Below are 16527 nucleotides of genomic sequence, written 5' to 3'. Positions count from 1 at the left end.
TATATCCAACCCATTATGCATACAGCAGATCTCACCTGGGCAGTACAGAAGTGTCACCACATTTCCTGCGGCAGATAAGTTAGGAAAAGTTCACCAAGAAGTCCAATCTTCTACCTACCACCGCACATGGCAGTAGGCGGCTCCTCACGGGTCCCCTTTAGTTCTCGGCATCCTGCCAGTTCCCCGTCGATCTCGGCATCCTCACGGCGGTTCCCTTTCAATCCCCTGCAGAGTCCCCTCTTTGTTCCAAACAGTGCCCTGCTATGTCCAGGCATTACATTTTGGGGGGAGAGAGGGGGAGAGAGAGGGGGGGGGGGGAAAGAGAGGGAGAGAGGGGGGGGGGGGAGAGGGAAGGGGGGCGGAGGGGGAGGGGGGAGAGAGAGGGAGGAGAGGGAGAGGAGGGGGGGAGGGAGGGGGGGGAGGGAGGGGGAGGGGGGGGGGGGAGGGAGGGGGGGAGGGAGGGGGGGGAGGGGGGGGAGGGGAGGGGGGGGGGGGGAGAGAGGGGGAGGGGGGGGGAGGGAGGGAGGGGGAGGGAGAGGGGGGGGGAGGGAGAGGGGGGGGGGGGGAGGGGAGGGAGGGGGAGGGGGAGGGGGAGAGAGGGGGAGAGAGGGGGAGAGGGGGGAGAGAGGGGGAGAGAGGGGGGAGAAGAGAGAGAAGGGATTAAGTAGAGAAAGAAGGGAGGGAGGGAAGGAGAGAAAGGACAGAGGGGAGGAGAGAAGGGAAAAGAGAGAAAAGAGAGAAAGGAGGGAGGGAAGGAGATAAGGTAAAAGAGAGGAAGGAGGGAAGAAGGGAAGTAGGGAAGGGAGGGATAGAAGGGGAGGAGAGAAGAGAGCGAGAAGACCGGCGGCAGGAGAGGATGCCGGGGTCCCGGCTGACGGGTGTGAGCTGAGACCGAGGTTTGTAAACGTTGCTCTAACCCCCGGCCGGCCCTCCCTGTATTGTTCACCGCGTCTTCCCAGGGAGAGAGAGAGATGGAGCCGGGGCTGTGTGCGTGAAGCACGGCGACTGGAGGGGTGGGAGCGCTGCCCCGGGACCATGAGGGAACGACCCATCTCCTCTTTCTCCATTCCCCCTCACACCCCCTCCCCTTCTATCCCTTTCTTCCCCCTCCACCGCTCTACTCTCTCTCCACCCCTCTTCCACCCTCCCCCCTCCTCCACCCGGGATACATCTACCTGAGCCGAGGGTAGATTACTCTGGCGCGGGGCCCCCTTATGCGCGGGCCCCAATTGGGAGCAATTGTTTGAATCGGCTTAATGCCGGCCCTGGTACCAGCTTTCACCTGCAGGATGACATAGATGTCGTTTGACTTCTTTGGAATCTAATTAGCATGCAAACTCACGCTCCAAAGATTTAATACATGATCTATCCAACCCACTCATCTGGCTGTAGATCATTAATGATAGATCATTCACTGCATGCAGATCCCACTTCTAGTTATTCTCAATTGTTTGCAGAGTACCAGTACTGGTATTTAATCATGGTAGCTAGAACATCATCCAAATTAAGGGAGACTTTTTCAATTTCTTGCTACTTAGAATTGAGGTTGAAGCTGGTAGTGTTATATATTTTTTTAAATGTCAGCATTCTGGTAAACCTCCACACCCTCCTCGAAGCTTCCACATCTTCAAAGAGATTATTACTCCATGAAATTTAGTATTCTCGCCAAACTTGCGTTTCAAAGTCTGGGTACGTTGCTCTGCCATATGCCGATTATTCGTCAGATTAACACTTTCTTGATTGAAAGGTAGATCCAGACAATAGTGTCCGTCAATCTTTACTGAGTAGTTCATAATATCTATAAACTTTAACTCTTCTCTAGACATTTCTTCAGATCCCATACTGGTACTTTCATTAAAATGATGATTGTATAGCTTCATCAATAGCTTTTTAATTTATCAGTAGATATTTGATTAACAGAAATGGTAGGATAGTTCTTCTGATTACTGTTTTCATGGTTCCTTTTCAAGGAGCCATAGATAACCCATCCAAGTCGGGTTTTCGCAGCATACGGTCCATCACCTTGGCTCCTCACAATCTGTATAGGTTCCAATGCCTTCAAACATGCGTTCCGATAAGTAGGTCAACACTAGAATTTATTTCAGATATTTTGACATCCTTCAGGTAAGGCCATTGTTTCAAGTCTTCATTTTTGGATATATTTCGACAACCAACAGGCTTTTTTCAAACTATTATAAAGTCTCACTTGGACATCTCTTATCTGGCAAGCTCAGTATCGTTGCTGTACCGCCATGGCAGACTAGCATAGTTTCTTGAAAAATTGACGCTGTTTATGCATCTGATAAGTCTGTATGACCTTGGCAGATTTGTGCATGCACCGCAATTGCTATCGAACAACCATTCCTCGGTAGGCAGCCTGAAGCAGCACAACGCTGCTGCGTACCTTCATGTAAGTTTTGCGATCACTTTCCATTTGAAGTATTGCCCTATATGGGTTTGTACTATTATAGCTGCCAGTTTCATTGCCTTGTACAGATGGTATACTCTGTGCATTCAAAATGCTGCTTGTATTACCGTTGCTGCCTTCTGTTTGTTCCGGATCTCTCTCCGTACCTTCATACCCTTGAATGCAGCTTGAATAGTTAGGGTTGCCCTCTGGATGGAAATTTCCCTTTGCCTTTTACCTTAGGCCTTTTGCACTTGACCTTCTTCACTTGGCACTTGACTTTTGTCACTTTGCACCTCCCGTTAGTCCTTTGAGGGACACCCTGCCCTCTTTAGTTCAGGCTCCTTGCTTCTGGATGTCCCTTGGAGGTTTTGGCGAGAAATGAGCCATTAATTCCTCCTTACACTCCTCGTACGTTTTATCCGTGGGCATTGCTGGCCGTAGTAATGCACGTAAGATGTGATAATCCTCTAATCCTAAGCCTACTATGAACCATGATGTCTTCTTCTCTCCAGTGATATCATTGGAAATGAACAAAGCCTCCAAGACTTCAGTCCATTTCTCAAAATTACACCCAGAAACTAACCGAGGGGCAACTTTCCTACCATTTGAAAAGCTATGCTATCTGTTGCTATTCAGGTGCCCTATATTCTGTTCTCTCACTGTGTTTTCTGTCCTGGACTTAACCCTTTTACATTCTAAGAGATTATCCAGCTCACCGACTATTACTTAATCTTATAATAGACTTATACTAATAACCAACATTTCAGGTTAATAGTCAACTAGAACATTTTAAACCATATTCCTGCTATGTACACAGATTTACTGTTAATAACAGTGACCAAAACATTACATCCAAACAGTCCTGCTTTTACTGTGAAGGAATAATGAACAGTAGCAATGTTACAACATTTTGAGATTTAAAAAATCAAGTCTGTAATTGATCCCATCAGATAAAGCATTAAAAAAGTGTAATTTGACACCTAATTCACTTTCATATCTTCAGTATTAAAAAAGTTATGGCCATTTTCATACTCGGAAATTAGCATCGACAGCGGAGCAGTGGGAGTGATCGCAATGGAAAGTGATCGCAAGACTTACATGAAGGTACACAGCAGTGTTGTGCTACTTCAGGCTGCCTACCGACGAATGGTTGTTCGAAAGCAATTGCAATGCATGCACAAATCTGCCAAGGTCATACAGACTTATTATCAGATGCATAAACAGAGTCAGTATTTCAAGAAACTACGCTGGTCTGCCATAGTGGTACAGAAACTATACAGAGCTCGGCAGATAAGAGATGTCCACGTGAGACATTATAATAGTTTGAGAAAAGCAGGTTTGTATTCAGGCCTTCTAACGCAGGATTAAAGCCAGAGAATTGGTTGAGAAAATCAAGGCAGCACGCCATATTTGTTCATTCTTAATGATGTGCATTAAAAGAAAACATTTCTTGATGCAAAAGGCAGCTATAGTCACTCTGCAAACTTCTTCCATTGTTACCGAGCAAGGGTATGCTATAGAGCTATGCGACAAGCAGTCATTTCAATCTCGAGATGGTACAAAGCATGCAAAATAGGTCATTCCCAGTTTAGAAACATAGAAAATAGGTGCAGAAGTAGGCCATTCGGCCCTTCGAGCCTGCACCGCCAATCAATGTGATCATGGCTGATCATCCAACTCAGTATCCTGTACCTGCCTTCTCTCCATACCCCCTGATCTCTTTAGCCACAAGGGCCACATCTAACTCCCTCTTACATATAGCCAATGAACTGGCCTCAACTACCGTCTGTGGCAGAGAATTCCAGAGATTCACCACTCTGTGTGAAAAATGTTTTCCTCATCTCGGTCCTAAAAGATTTCCCCCTTATCCTTAAACTGTGACCCCCTTGTTCCAGTGGGCGGCGCGACTCATGTCGCAGCTGCTTCTGCACTCCGTCTGACTTTTTGTTATTTTTTGTCCCGTTTTAATGTAGTTTTTATTATTTTTTGAAGGGGTATGTGTGTGTGTGTGGGGGGGGGGGGAAACTTTTAAAACTTTTAAAATCTTTCACTGCACGGAGAACCCGACCGTTTCCCTGTCGGGTCTCCGTTGCTGTTGGGGGCTGAGCGACGTGGAGCGGCCTCCAGTAGGAACGACCTGGGGCTCCAGTCAAGGAGCTGCGGAGCTACTCACGATCATGGAGCTGGCCGAGTCCGGAGCGGGTGGAGCTGTGGTGGTGCGCGGCTGCGACCCGACCCCCGGAGACTCCAACCGCAGGTCCGGTGGACAGTAATATCGGGAGCCCACGGGTCCCTGCTGTGAGACTACTTTTCGGGGCTTCCGCAACGGTGACTTCACCCGCCCGAGTCGTGGGGTCGAGGAGTACCTGGAGCGGGGCTGACATCGCCCAGCGCCGCTTCAACGGTTGCGGGACTTTGCTAGCGCCCGCCGGGAGCACCAACACGAAGACCCGGAGCTTTCTCTGCTTCACTCCCCTGACCGGGCTGACTCTGCTCCCGACCGGGCTGAAGTGCTTGTGTGCCGTGTCCTGCTTCTTTCGCGCGGACCCACTCTTCGCTCGGGGCCGGACTTCCTTTCACGTCCGGGCTTTCCCCGCTCTCGGCCGTCCCCTGCGACCGGGCTTCTCGACTTATCTCCGTTTTTCTCGTGATTGACTTGCTTTCATGACTGGGCTGATACTCCTTCTGGCCGGGCTCACCCTGCTTCGTTGGTCTTGTTTGATGCCGGTAGTGGCTCCACTGTCCTGTTTGAACCTTCCTCTACTACTTCTCTTCCATGGAAGCTTGAGGCTTGCTCTCGTCTACTTCTTTCCCTTTTTTTGTTCCCTTCTGACACCATGTACTGTATTCTTGTCTGAGGTAAGGCTTACTTGTGACTAGCACAAAAGACACGTCCACACCGGGTTTGTGTTCCAGAGCAAGAGCCCGTTTAATAATAATAATAATAATAATCTTATTTATATAGCACATTTTTAGTCAACTTGCATTGACCCCAAAGTGCTTCACACAATTACATTACATTTACACACAGGCAAAGGTGGGTGAAGTGTCTTGCCCCAAGGACACAACGACAGTATGCACTCCAAGCGGGATTCGAACCGGCTACCTTCCGGTCGCCAGCCGAACACTTAGCCCATTGCGCCATCTGTCGTTTATTCTGCAATCACTGCCTTTTATCTTGAAGGTCACTTGAACTCAGTCACGAGGCTCATGCACGAGTTTGTTAAATATATCACATTACAAAGACATCAGCCTTGCATCGCCCGGCGTGGCGTTAATGGCCGCGGGACAATTGCCATCGCCCACCGAGTGCTTTGACTCTTGACATCGGGAGGGTGCAGGGGAGAGATACGTTTTTGCCTTACATCACAGCGAGGAGGAGATGCGCTGTGATGGATGTCTGTGTAAATTGTGTTGTGTCTTGGGTCTTTTTTTCTTGTGTGTATGGCTGCAGAAACAACATTTCACTTGAGCCTCTATGATTTGTATTGTATTGTATTGTTCTGGACTTCCCCAACATCGGGAACAATCTTCCTGCATTTAGCCTGTCCAACCCCTTAAGAATTTTGTACGTTTCTATAAGATCCCCCCCTCAATCTTCTAAATTCTAGCGAGTACAAGCCGACTTGTGCAATATCAGTCAATAAGGTATGCAACCATTTTAGCATTCAGGCTGCCTACAAGGGTATGGTGGTTAGGCAGTAGATTAAGCAAAAGAGGGCTACTGTAAAAGTTCAGTCACTACTCCGTATGAGTTGGTATAGGAAAGACCCAAGACGACAAATAGATGCACAACAGAAAAGGCTTAAATGGTACAAAAGGCTTAAACGATAGGAGACTTCCTCAAACTGAAATCTACAGCAATTGTAGTGCATACTTTAATCTTGTAAAAATTCCAGCATATCGCTTTAAACGTCAGAAAACTCCTCGTGCCTCAGTTATACTTCACATGGTCGAAGGGTAAACCTTCCCCATATAAGTCCGAACTGAAGTAAAACCTAAACTCCTGCGCAAGCAACCTAGCTCCAAACATGCCCTAGAATACGCAATAAATCCAGCCCACATAATAACGGGTAGTCTAAAATTTAAAGGCAAATGCCATAATTAATGACACAGAAAATAAGCCAAATGGCCACTACATACCCTAATAAAACATTAGCCAGTTATATACTGACAATTTATAACAGATTTGGATATTATTACACCAAGAGTACTCAATCATTCTTTTATTAAAATTCACAAACATATGGTGATACAATAGTAACAGTAAAGAGATGAATATCACTCACAACCCGTGGGCAATTTGCAGTTAGTTGGAGCTGTAGCTTGCTTCAAGTTTCTTATAATTTTAATAAATAAATAGTACTCAAACTGGTCTTTAGCTATTGACTCTGAACTGAAATTAGGATTCACAGATAATACGCATTTAACCTTATATTGGCAAGTTTATTTTCCCAGATTCCATCTTAAATTTTCTGTGGCATAATTGTTTTAAAATATACATGCATTGCCTAAATTTTACACAGAATTACTAACAACCTTAACACGAGGTGGAACATTATGGTACATACATGGAATTGTTGGAGCTGATAAATTGTGTAATTTGTTTCCCCAGAAATGTGCACTTTGATTATTTTTACTGTACTTTTCAGCAATATGATAAAAGGTGGATGATTATATACCTGAATTGGCAGAGGACACTAAAAAGGGCCTATGTAGACAACAGCAGGAATTTACAAGTGGAACAAAATTAAGTGAGCAATAGGGTGATTTCACGAAAGGTCACTGAATCATAGATACAAGCGTCACTTCCGGTACATGTTATTGATGCTGAAAACGCGCACTTTCACACCCGTTAAAAACCCTGAAAACGGCCCGTTTTTGAGCTGTAAATAACATGTACCGGAAGCGACGCTTGTACCCCAGTTGGATTTTGCGGTCACGCAGGTGAGGATCTATGATTCAGTGACCTTTCGTGAAATCACCCTATACATGGTCCAATAGTATGGTATTGAGAGTCACTCACTTGAAAAACTTTTCAAAATGGCAAGTATTAAGCAATCATGGAAGACCAACAAGATTTTGCAATCCATTTATTGAAAAAAACACTGATTATCATGCGGGAAGAATGGCAAGTATTATTACTCTTGCTTTTTACATTTTGCTATTTATTCTCAGTAGGGCTAAAATACCAAAAATAAAGTTTCAATTGAATAAAAACTTTGCCAAACACTATCTGGCATACTTCTGAACACTGCATATTAGGAAGGGGACGAGATGGTATAGCGCAGACTCAATAGAAACAAGAAAAAGGATAGATTGTAGAAGTTAGTTTGTATATTCAAGAAAGAGTGATTGGATTTTACAAAAAAGTTAAAGTAAATAAGGTAGAATTTCCCTTACTGGGTAAATCTAGAAAGAGGGGTTCACTTTGAATATACAGCCAGGTCATAAGCAAAACCAAAACCACACAAAAGGGAAGCAGCAAACTCAAAAGACTGTCTCATGTAACTCTACCAATAGCAAAATGCGTGCTGGAAAAAGGACAAAGGTTATGCAAAAGCAACTAAATGAATTAGACAAACAGAGCAGTTACAATCTAACCGAATGACCATCGGATTCCTGTGCACATTCGCCTTTTGCCATGCAGGTCGTTTATGGAATTCTGTCCTCCAAATGTACAACAAACTTTAATTACTATTGGGCCAGAATTTCTCATGAACGCAAGCACTTTTTCATTGAAACTAGCCTTTAAAAAAAATTAGTGCTTCTGGAAAAATTGCTGCTGGTTTAAAAACAGTGGATTTTGAGATAAGAATGCATGCTGCTGCAAATGCCAAAATGTCATGAACCCTTATTAAACAACCATGTACCTATATGCAGAATAATTAAATTAGCTATATATTCTAACATTTCTCTAGTACCGTAGATGTTGCAAGCAACTCGACTGGATATAATCCACAAGATAATTGGATTAATCATACTTTTTGCTATTCAGGTTTCCTTCCAACAAGTATTGCATTGAGAAAGACTAGATTTCAAATGTAGTTAAAAAAATTCTAAAACTACTTGTTTTGTTGCACATTGTAAAATTTCTTTAAAAAGTGAATATGTCATCAGAAAATTTTCCCAACATTCTATGTACAAATTTGGCACTTACTATTCAGCACTACAACAATCTATATATTGATATTAATTATATTAAAATGGAACAAGGACTCCAATTATAAAGTAACAATTTTTGAATTCTTAAAGCATTAAAAACTTTATTAGGTATTTTTCTGATAATCTGGAGAACATCTCAGGCAATAATTGTGCAGTACAGATTTCTAAAGCAAAAGAAATAACATGTACAATATACAGTAGCTGCACTTGCATCAATTTCAATCACACATTAATTATCTTGTCATTATACAGAAATATTCTTTAATTGGAGTTTTAGTCTCTTGATTCAGTACGTCAAATCTGGTCTTTAAACAAAAAGGGAAAAAAAGCTGCATATAGGGGTTATATGAATACAAATAAGGCTGTTGCCTCTGGAATGTGAACGTACAAGATTAAGCTCCAGAGATTAGGTTAACAAGTGCTTTTCACGTGCATTTTTCTTCTGCTAAAGCTTTCCCAACACAGTATATCAGAGATAAGATTGTGATAAGGGGCCCACAGGGCAAAAAAAGAAATATTCTGCTCAATACTACGTTTCTACAGCAGCAGCCCTAGTCCCTGAAATTCTAGGCCCCCTCCCCAAATACAATAACTTGTTCAGGTATAGGTGATGATCCACTGCTTTATACAGGCATCATGGGATGCTGTCACCAGAGTGTGTTCATCCAACCAAACAATGCAGCCGATATGATATAACCGATGAGTATCTAGGGGGAGAAAACAAAAGGAAATATAAAAATTTCACAGGACTGAACAAGTCACTTATAAAACTAGGCTGTGGGCCGAGGAGCTTTATTCTACTGTTTTGTGACCAAAGTCACCAAACTACATGAAATTTTCACATATTGTGTAAAAAAATTATATACATCACCCCTGAAACTCGTCATGAACAAGACTTGCACACTTTTTAAATTAAATTAGAGAAAAAACTTTTCGGGTAATTTTTAGTCAAATCAAAGCACGTGCAAAGCAGCAAAGCAACATTGAGTTGTATGCCAGTTGGCCAATTACGCGCTTTGCTTCAGGCTAGCACACAAAATGGCTGAGGGTGCCTCTACAGATGCCTGTTTTACTGGAGATTGCGATTTGTTGTTCTGTGGAATACATGTCGTGGAAACTTGCAGCAGGGTAATTGAATTTAGTGAGAAAAGCATTAAAAAGGCTGAAGCATGTGCTGCTAAGTGGATAGAAGAGGAAGAAAGACTTGAAAGCAAAGTCGCTGCTGAGATGCTGGAACACAAAGAGGACAGCCAGGAATCAACTCTAACTGAAAGGTAAAGTCTGAATTTATGAAAATCTATCTGTATGGGCTTTAATTAATTTAATTGCACCCTTTTATAATGTGAATAAATTCATTCATTCATGAAGTTGAGGGCCTAAACTACATGTATCCATAACACAGTCAATTAAACATTGTCAGTAATGCCAGCTTGTTGTAGAGTAATAAGTCTTTAACAGCTAATCTCAGAGCTGCCTGCGATAGCTTACCGGGAAAAAGTGCTCTGACCGCGGGGCCTAGGTACTGGCGGTAAGTGAAGCCGCGGTCTCAATTAATAAGCCTTATTCGCGAACGCGGAGCCGCGGATCATCTCCGCGAACGCGGAGCCGCGGATCATCTCCGCGGGGGGGGGGGGGGGCTGTACATTGTGCCGTCTGTAGCGGCCGTTTCCAGGCCATGACCACGGGAGAAAAACGGAGGGATATTGATCGCACTTTATAGGCTTCCATTGCAGTGAGAAATGGTCAGAAATGCTTGATGTTTCTGTAGAAATTAATTGGTGATATGTGAACTTGAACTAGTCTTTCTATGGTAGTAACCTATTGTTATTCTCATTAGCATTCTTCTTGGTCTCTTGGCCCTCCAAAATATTCCAAATGGAATTTAAACTGGAGGTGGACTTTTATTAAGATTAATTAACATCATTTATTAACAATTGTTAATTAATTTATTAATTATTATTAATTAACAACATTTATTAACATTACGAAGAGGTTGAAATTTTATGAATTGAAGTCCATGCAGAATTAATAACTAAAAACGTCTGTTTTTTTTTCTTTCGTTTTGTTCTTTGCCATGTTTTAGTTAATTTTGTTTTATTAAGTTGTGTATGTATGTGGGTGGGGTGGGAGAAACAATGCTTTGGCCTCTTCCTTCGGGGGATGCGACTTTTTCTTCGGTCGTATCCCCCGTCTCCGTCTGCGCCGAGGCCTAATGGCGGAGCTGGTGGCAACGGAGCTGTAGCGGCGGCAGCAGCAGCAGAGACCTGACCCGGAGACCTGGCTCGGCACCGGAGACCTGGCTCGGCACCGAGGCAGCAGCGTGGCAGAAGCGGCAGCAGCAGCGGCGACCTGACTCGGCACCGAGGCTGTGGCGGCGGCGGCAGCGGCGGAGACCAGACTCAGCCTCCGAGCTGTGGCGAGGCAGCGACCACCTGCGAAGTTTGAACCGTCGCCTCGGCGCAGAGGGAGAACAAAGAGGGAAGAGCCAGAGACTTTAAGATTTTGCCTTCCACCACAGTGAGGAGGTGTTTGGTGAACTCACTGTGGTGGATGTTAAATTTGTGTTGATTGTGTGTTTTTGTCATTTTTTTAAAATTATATGTATGACTGCAGGGAAACAGAATTTCGTTCAGACCGAAAGGTCTGAATGACAATAAACAAATCTAATCTAATTTTTCGATTCTTGGCCAGGATGTGACATTTACATCAGAAATAAGACAGGTCTGGCACTACCCCAGTCCCACTATGGCCGTTACCCCCACTCTCCCCACTTTGGCAGTCAGCGGGATTCAGTAAATAGGGAAACCTAGAGGATCTGTCCTGACCATTTATTTAGGTAGGTTCACGAGCCCTTAAAACCTGGGACATCTGCTGCAGTCTCATTTAATTTCCTATTAAAGTGACTGGAACATGCCTGCCTGGGACTGCCCCGGTCCTACTATGGCCATCACCCCCACTCTGCACACTGGCAGACAGTGGGGTTCAGTAAAGGGAGGAACTCACAAGAACTGCCCTAACCCATGGACTGTGACATCGGGAGCTCGCGGGTCTGGGAGGAGAGAGAGAGACCGCTTCCCGGAGCTCCCGCAACGTGACTTCTCCAGCCGGTGTCACGGGGTTGGAACAACCCGGACCGGGACAGTACATCACCCGGCACGGGTTCATGGCCGTGGGACTCACCATCGCCCGTGGGGGTTCCAACCTTGGACTTTCAGACCGGGAGCGGGGCCGTAAATCGCCCCGCGCGGCCTAAAATGGCCGTGGGACTCATCATCGCCCGCCTGGGGCTTGGACATCGGGAGAGACACGGAGAACAGGGGAGAGAAAAGACTTGCCTTCCATCACAGTGGCTTCACTGTGATGGATGTTTGTGTGAATTTAATTATGTGTATGTCTGTAAGACAGTGTCTTTGTTTGTATGGCTGTGGAAACAACATTTTGTTTGAGTCTCACTGGGGCTCAAATGATAATAAATTTGTATTGTATATTGTATTGTATTGTAATTAGGCTGGTTCAGGAGCAGAACCTCTGCGACAGTGTCATTAAAAAAAACTCACAATTATATTCATCATATTATTTTTTATATAATTGGTATAATAATATAGTTTAAATGGACAGCAACACGGAAATAGGTGTAATACGGGCATTGGCCACTAGATGGCGCTTATTTTCCCGATCTCATTTTCGAATTAGTTTAATTAATTAATGTGCAACTTTTGGCAATGACGAGTTACGACTTCCTTCTCAATTATATTTCATCTAAATCTGTGGAAAATTTCATGTAGTTTGGTGACTTGGGTCACGAAAACCTATTTCTAGACACATTTTTGATGCTCGGTCCACAGCCTAAACAGCAAGGCAGCATTTTGTGCACAACAGGATTCAGATGCTTTATAATCCTACAGTACATTCAATATACAGTACTTGGCAATTTTGTTTTTGAAGTTAACGGTTGGGGCTCAAAAATACAATCACATCAAATGTACAAACTCTGGAAAGCTAAAAACACATTTAGGAATAACATGCCTTGTAATTTCAAGATTAACTTAAAGAAATGCTTATCAGTTGATACTTGTACCATATGCTAATATGGTCCAGTATTGGCAATCCAAGTTTAATGAAGACAAAGTCCACATTATGAGCTCTGTAGAAATCCTTATAAATGAAAGTAAAGGCAAGTAGATTTGCATAGACTGTAAAAGGACCTTACAGTCTATTTACCTTTATAAACAGACTTTGATCATGTTTATCCACCTAGGAAGATTGGGTTTACGGACATGCAAATCACTAAAATTCATAAAAATCTATAGACAATAAAAAACAGCTAGTATAATTTTTGTCTTTAGATCAGATTACTTTGTCATATACACAAGAGTGCAATGAAATTCTTTGTTCGCAAAGGTCCTAGAGTATACAGAATACATACAATAATGATAAACAAGAGTGCAAAACCACAGAATGGTGTAAGATTGCAGTACAATTGGAAGTACAAGCACTAAAAATAAAGTAAAATGGCATCATCAAATGAAGTAGAGTTAGAGTAAGAATGCAGGGCAGCACCACTAGGGAAGAAGAGACGAAAGAGGATGGACACAAAATGTTGGAGTAACAGTGGGACAGGCAGCATCTTTGGAGAGAAGGAATGGGTGAAATTTGGGGTCGAGATCGTTCAGAGGTGATTATATCAGGAATCTGATAGCAGTGGTGGAACAAACGACTCTTAATTCTGGATGTCTGACCCTTACAGCTCCAGTATCCTTTCTAGTAGGCAGAAAAGAGAATGGCCACGGTGACAGGCAATCTTGATGACACTTCTAGCCTTTCTAATGCAACACGGTGTTGCAGAGGAACTGGATGGAAGAAAGTGACAAGCCTGCGATAGACTAGGCATAGTTCAGAGCAAACCCATCTATGATACAAAAAACCTAAACAAGTTGCGATTGCTGTCAACACGTCTCTCAATTTTCTTTGCTCAATATGCCAGTCTTACGATGTATAATTGCCTGGTTTACACTGCTCCTATTCTGGAATAACATGCATTGCATTCTCAACTTGGTCCCATTTTGGCAGAGGAAAAATGGGAACAGGAAACGCCATTTAGTAACTTGACCAACTTTTCATTCATCAGCTGCTCTATTATAACTTCATATTCCTGCACATCCTGCTCACATTATAATTAACAGAACAAAATATTTGTTTCTGATTAAAAATAACAATTGCTCACTTCTATTACCTTTTGTATGTGGAGTTGTCTGTTAAAACGTGGCTTAAACCTTGTCAAGAAGTTTTGGACTGCACAAAGAGCTCTGGACGAAATCAATCCCATCAGCTCCTCATTACCTTGAAGACCTCATTGAATTCAACTCTAATGCCTACTATTTTTCTGTGTGCTTAAGCAAAGCAAGAATTTCATTGTCCTATACAGGGACACATGACAATAAACTCACTTGAACTTGAACTTAATCTTCAAAATTCTAAGGAATATAACACTAGTTTGTGTAATCTCAATTCTTATTTAAGCCTTGTGGGCCAAGGTATTGTTCTGGAAAATCTGCCTTACACTTCAATTTGTCCTTCACTTGGTTACTACCTGTAACTAATTCAAGATTATAAATGTTGCGACTAGTTGTAGCCCAGACAAGATCTTGGCAGGACATTACCAGTCACTGAATGCTTCCAATTCCCTATTCCTTGCAATCAAATAGCAACCAAGATATGGGAGACAGAGTGAATAGTTAATGTGGATTTTATTTTAATCCAGAGTTCTTGGATGGCATTTGTAGAGCTAGCATTAATTTTTCATCTATTGGGAAGGCTCTGGGGAACATTCTCGAAATACTGCAGGCCTAATCAGAGTGCTCCAAAAGTGCTAGAGAATAGGGAGTTTGAGGACCAGTAGGGTAGATGTTGATTATTAGTTACTAAAACTGGAGAATTCAACGTTCATACATTAGGTTGCAATCTATCCAAGTGGAATACCATGTACGCCTCCTCTGGTTTAGCATAGTTTAGTTTAGTGATACAGCAGGGAAACAGGCCCTTTGGCCACCCGGGTCCTCACTGACCAACGATCCCCGCACATTAACGCTACACCCACTAGGGACAATTGTCACATTTACCAAGCCAATTAACCTACAACCACTATGTCTTCAGTGTGGGAGGAAACCGAAGATCTTGGAAAAAACCCATGCAAATCACGGGGAGAAAATACAAACTCCGTACAGACAGCACCCGTAGTCAGGATCGAACCCGGATTCCGGCGCTGCATTCTCTGTAAGGCAGCAACTCTACCGCTGTGCCACTGTGACCTCCCTAAAGGGTTTCCAGGTGTGCATCTTGTCATCTTTACCCTCGGTGGTAGAAATCATAACATACAAATTTGGCATTTCCAATAAGCAAGACCATTGTTGAGACTGCATCGTCAACTTTATATTCTTATCAATGTGGGTAATGTTTGAGACGCAGCATGGAAACAGGCTCTCCATCCCTCCGAATCCATGCCAACCCATACACTAGTTCTATGTTATCCTACCTTTGTATCCTGCACACTAGGCAAAATTTACAAAAGCCAATTAACCTACACAGAATATGGGAGGAAACCAGTGCATCCAGAGAACACCCACGCGGTCATTGGGAGAACATACAAACTCTACACAGAATGCACGTAGTCAGGATTGAACCCAGGTCTCCAGCACTGAGGCAGCAGCTCTACTGCTGCATCACCCATCTTTCACCACATCAGAGATCCATCTCACTCTGCTGTTAAAAAAAAAAATGTAAAAGCCCTATTCTTAATCAATCGTTGAGGAAGAAAGTTCTTAAGATTCGTGACCTAGAGAGAGAAAGAAAACTGTACCCTCGGACTCCAGTTCTAGATACTCTGACAAGAGGAACAACTCCTCCATCCAGGCAAGACCAATCAGGATATTGTACAATACAAATCACTTTCTTCTCACTCTTTCCAATTCCAACCTACCTGTCCAATCTTTCCTCACGAGACAAACTGCCCGTTTCTGGTATCAATATATCAAGCCTCCTCCGAATTTCTTTCAATGCAATCACATCTGTTTATAATGAAGACCAATATTGTACACAGCTTTTTGCTGAATCATTTTCCCATATTATGTCATTTGACAGCGAGGTCAGGCTACTGCTGAAAGCACAGGACACCGCTTTCAGGTCAGGCGATGCTCGAGCCTACAGTTCATCCAGGGCTAACCTGAAGAGGGGCATCAGGAAGGCCAAGCACTGCCATAAGCTCAGGATTGAGGAGCACTTCAACAACAACTCCGACCCCCGACGCATGTGGCAAGGCATCCAGGCCATCACGGACTACAGACCCTCCAACATCACCCCCACATCCAGCGACGCCTCCTTCCTTGAGGAGCTTAATCACTTCTATGGCCGCTTCGACAGGGACAATCTAGAGACAGCCATCAAGGCTGTGCTACCTGCCAACCCCTCACACTCACCCTCTACGACGTGTACGTGGCACTGAGTAGGACTAATGCACGTAAGGCTGCTGGCCCTGACGGCATCCCCGGGCGCGTGCTCAGTGCCTGTGCTGCGCAGCTGACAGACGTCTGGACTGACATCTTCAACCTGTCACTTGCCCAAGCAGTTGTCCCCACTTGCCTTAAAGCCACCTCCATCGTGCCAGTGCCAAAACACTCCACTGCGGCAAGCCTCAACGACTTCCGCCCAGTTGCACTTACCCCCATCATCACCAAGTGCTTCGAGAGGCTGGTCCTGGCACACCTCAAAAGCTGCCTACCCCCCACACTGGATCCCTATCAGTTTGCCTACCGCAAGAACAGGAGTACGGAGGATGCCATCTCAACGGCACTTCACTCCGCCCTCTCCCACCTTGACAACAGAGACACTTATGTAAGAATGCTGTTCATCGATTACAGCTCAGCATTCAACACCATTATTCCATCAAAACTGATCAC

General features: G+C 43.9%; 1 protein-coding gene across 1 annotated transcript in view; it reads right to left on the bottom strand.

The window, feature by feature from the left end:
• Positions 1 to 8648: 8648 nt before the first annotated feature.
• Positions 8649 to 16527, bottom strand: part of wdr1 (WD repeat domain 1) — a 75537-nt gene continuing 67658 nt past the window's right edge. Inside the window, exon 15 of the mRNA XM_055639093.1 lies at positions 8649 to 9282. Coding sequence (XP_055495068.1) covers positions 9173 to 9282 — 110 coding nt within the window. The 3' untranslated portion in view covers positions 8649 to 9172. The remainder of the gene's footprint in view (positions 9283 to 16527) is intronic.

Source organism: Leucoraja erinacea, chromosome 1 (genome assembly GCF_028641065.1).
Source record: "Leucoraja erinacea ecotype New England chromosome 1, Leri_hhj_1, whole genome shotgun sequence".
NCBI lineage: Eukaryota > Metazoa > Chordata > Chondrichthyes > Rajiformes > Rajidae > Leucoraja > Leucoraja erinaceus.
Note: the sequence above shows the minus strand (reverse complement) of the source record. Positions and strands in the feature narration are given on the sequence as shown.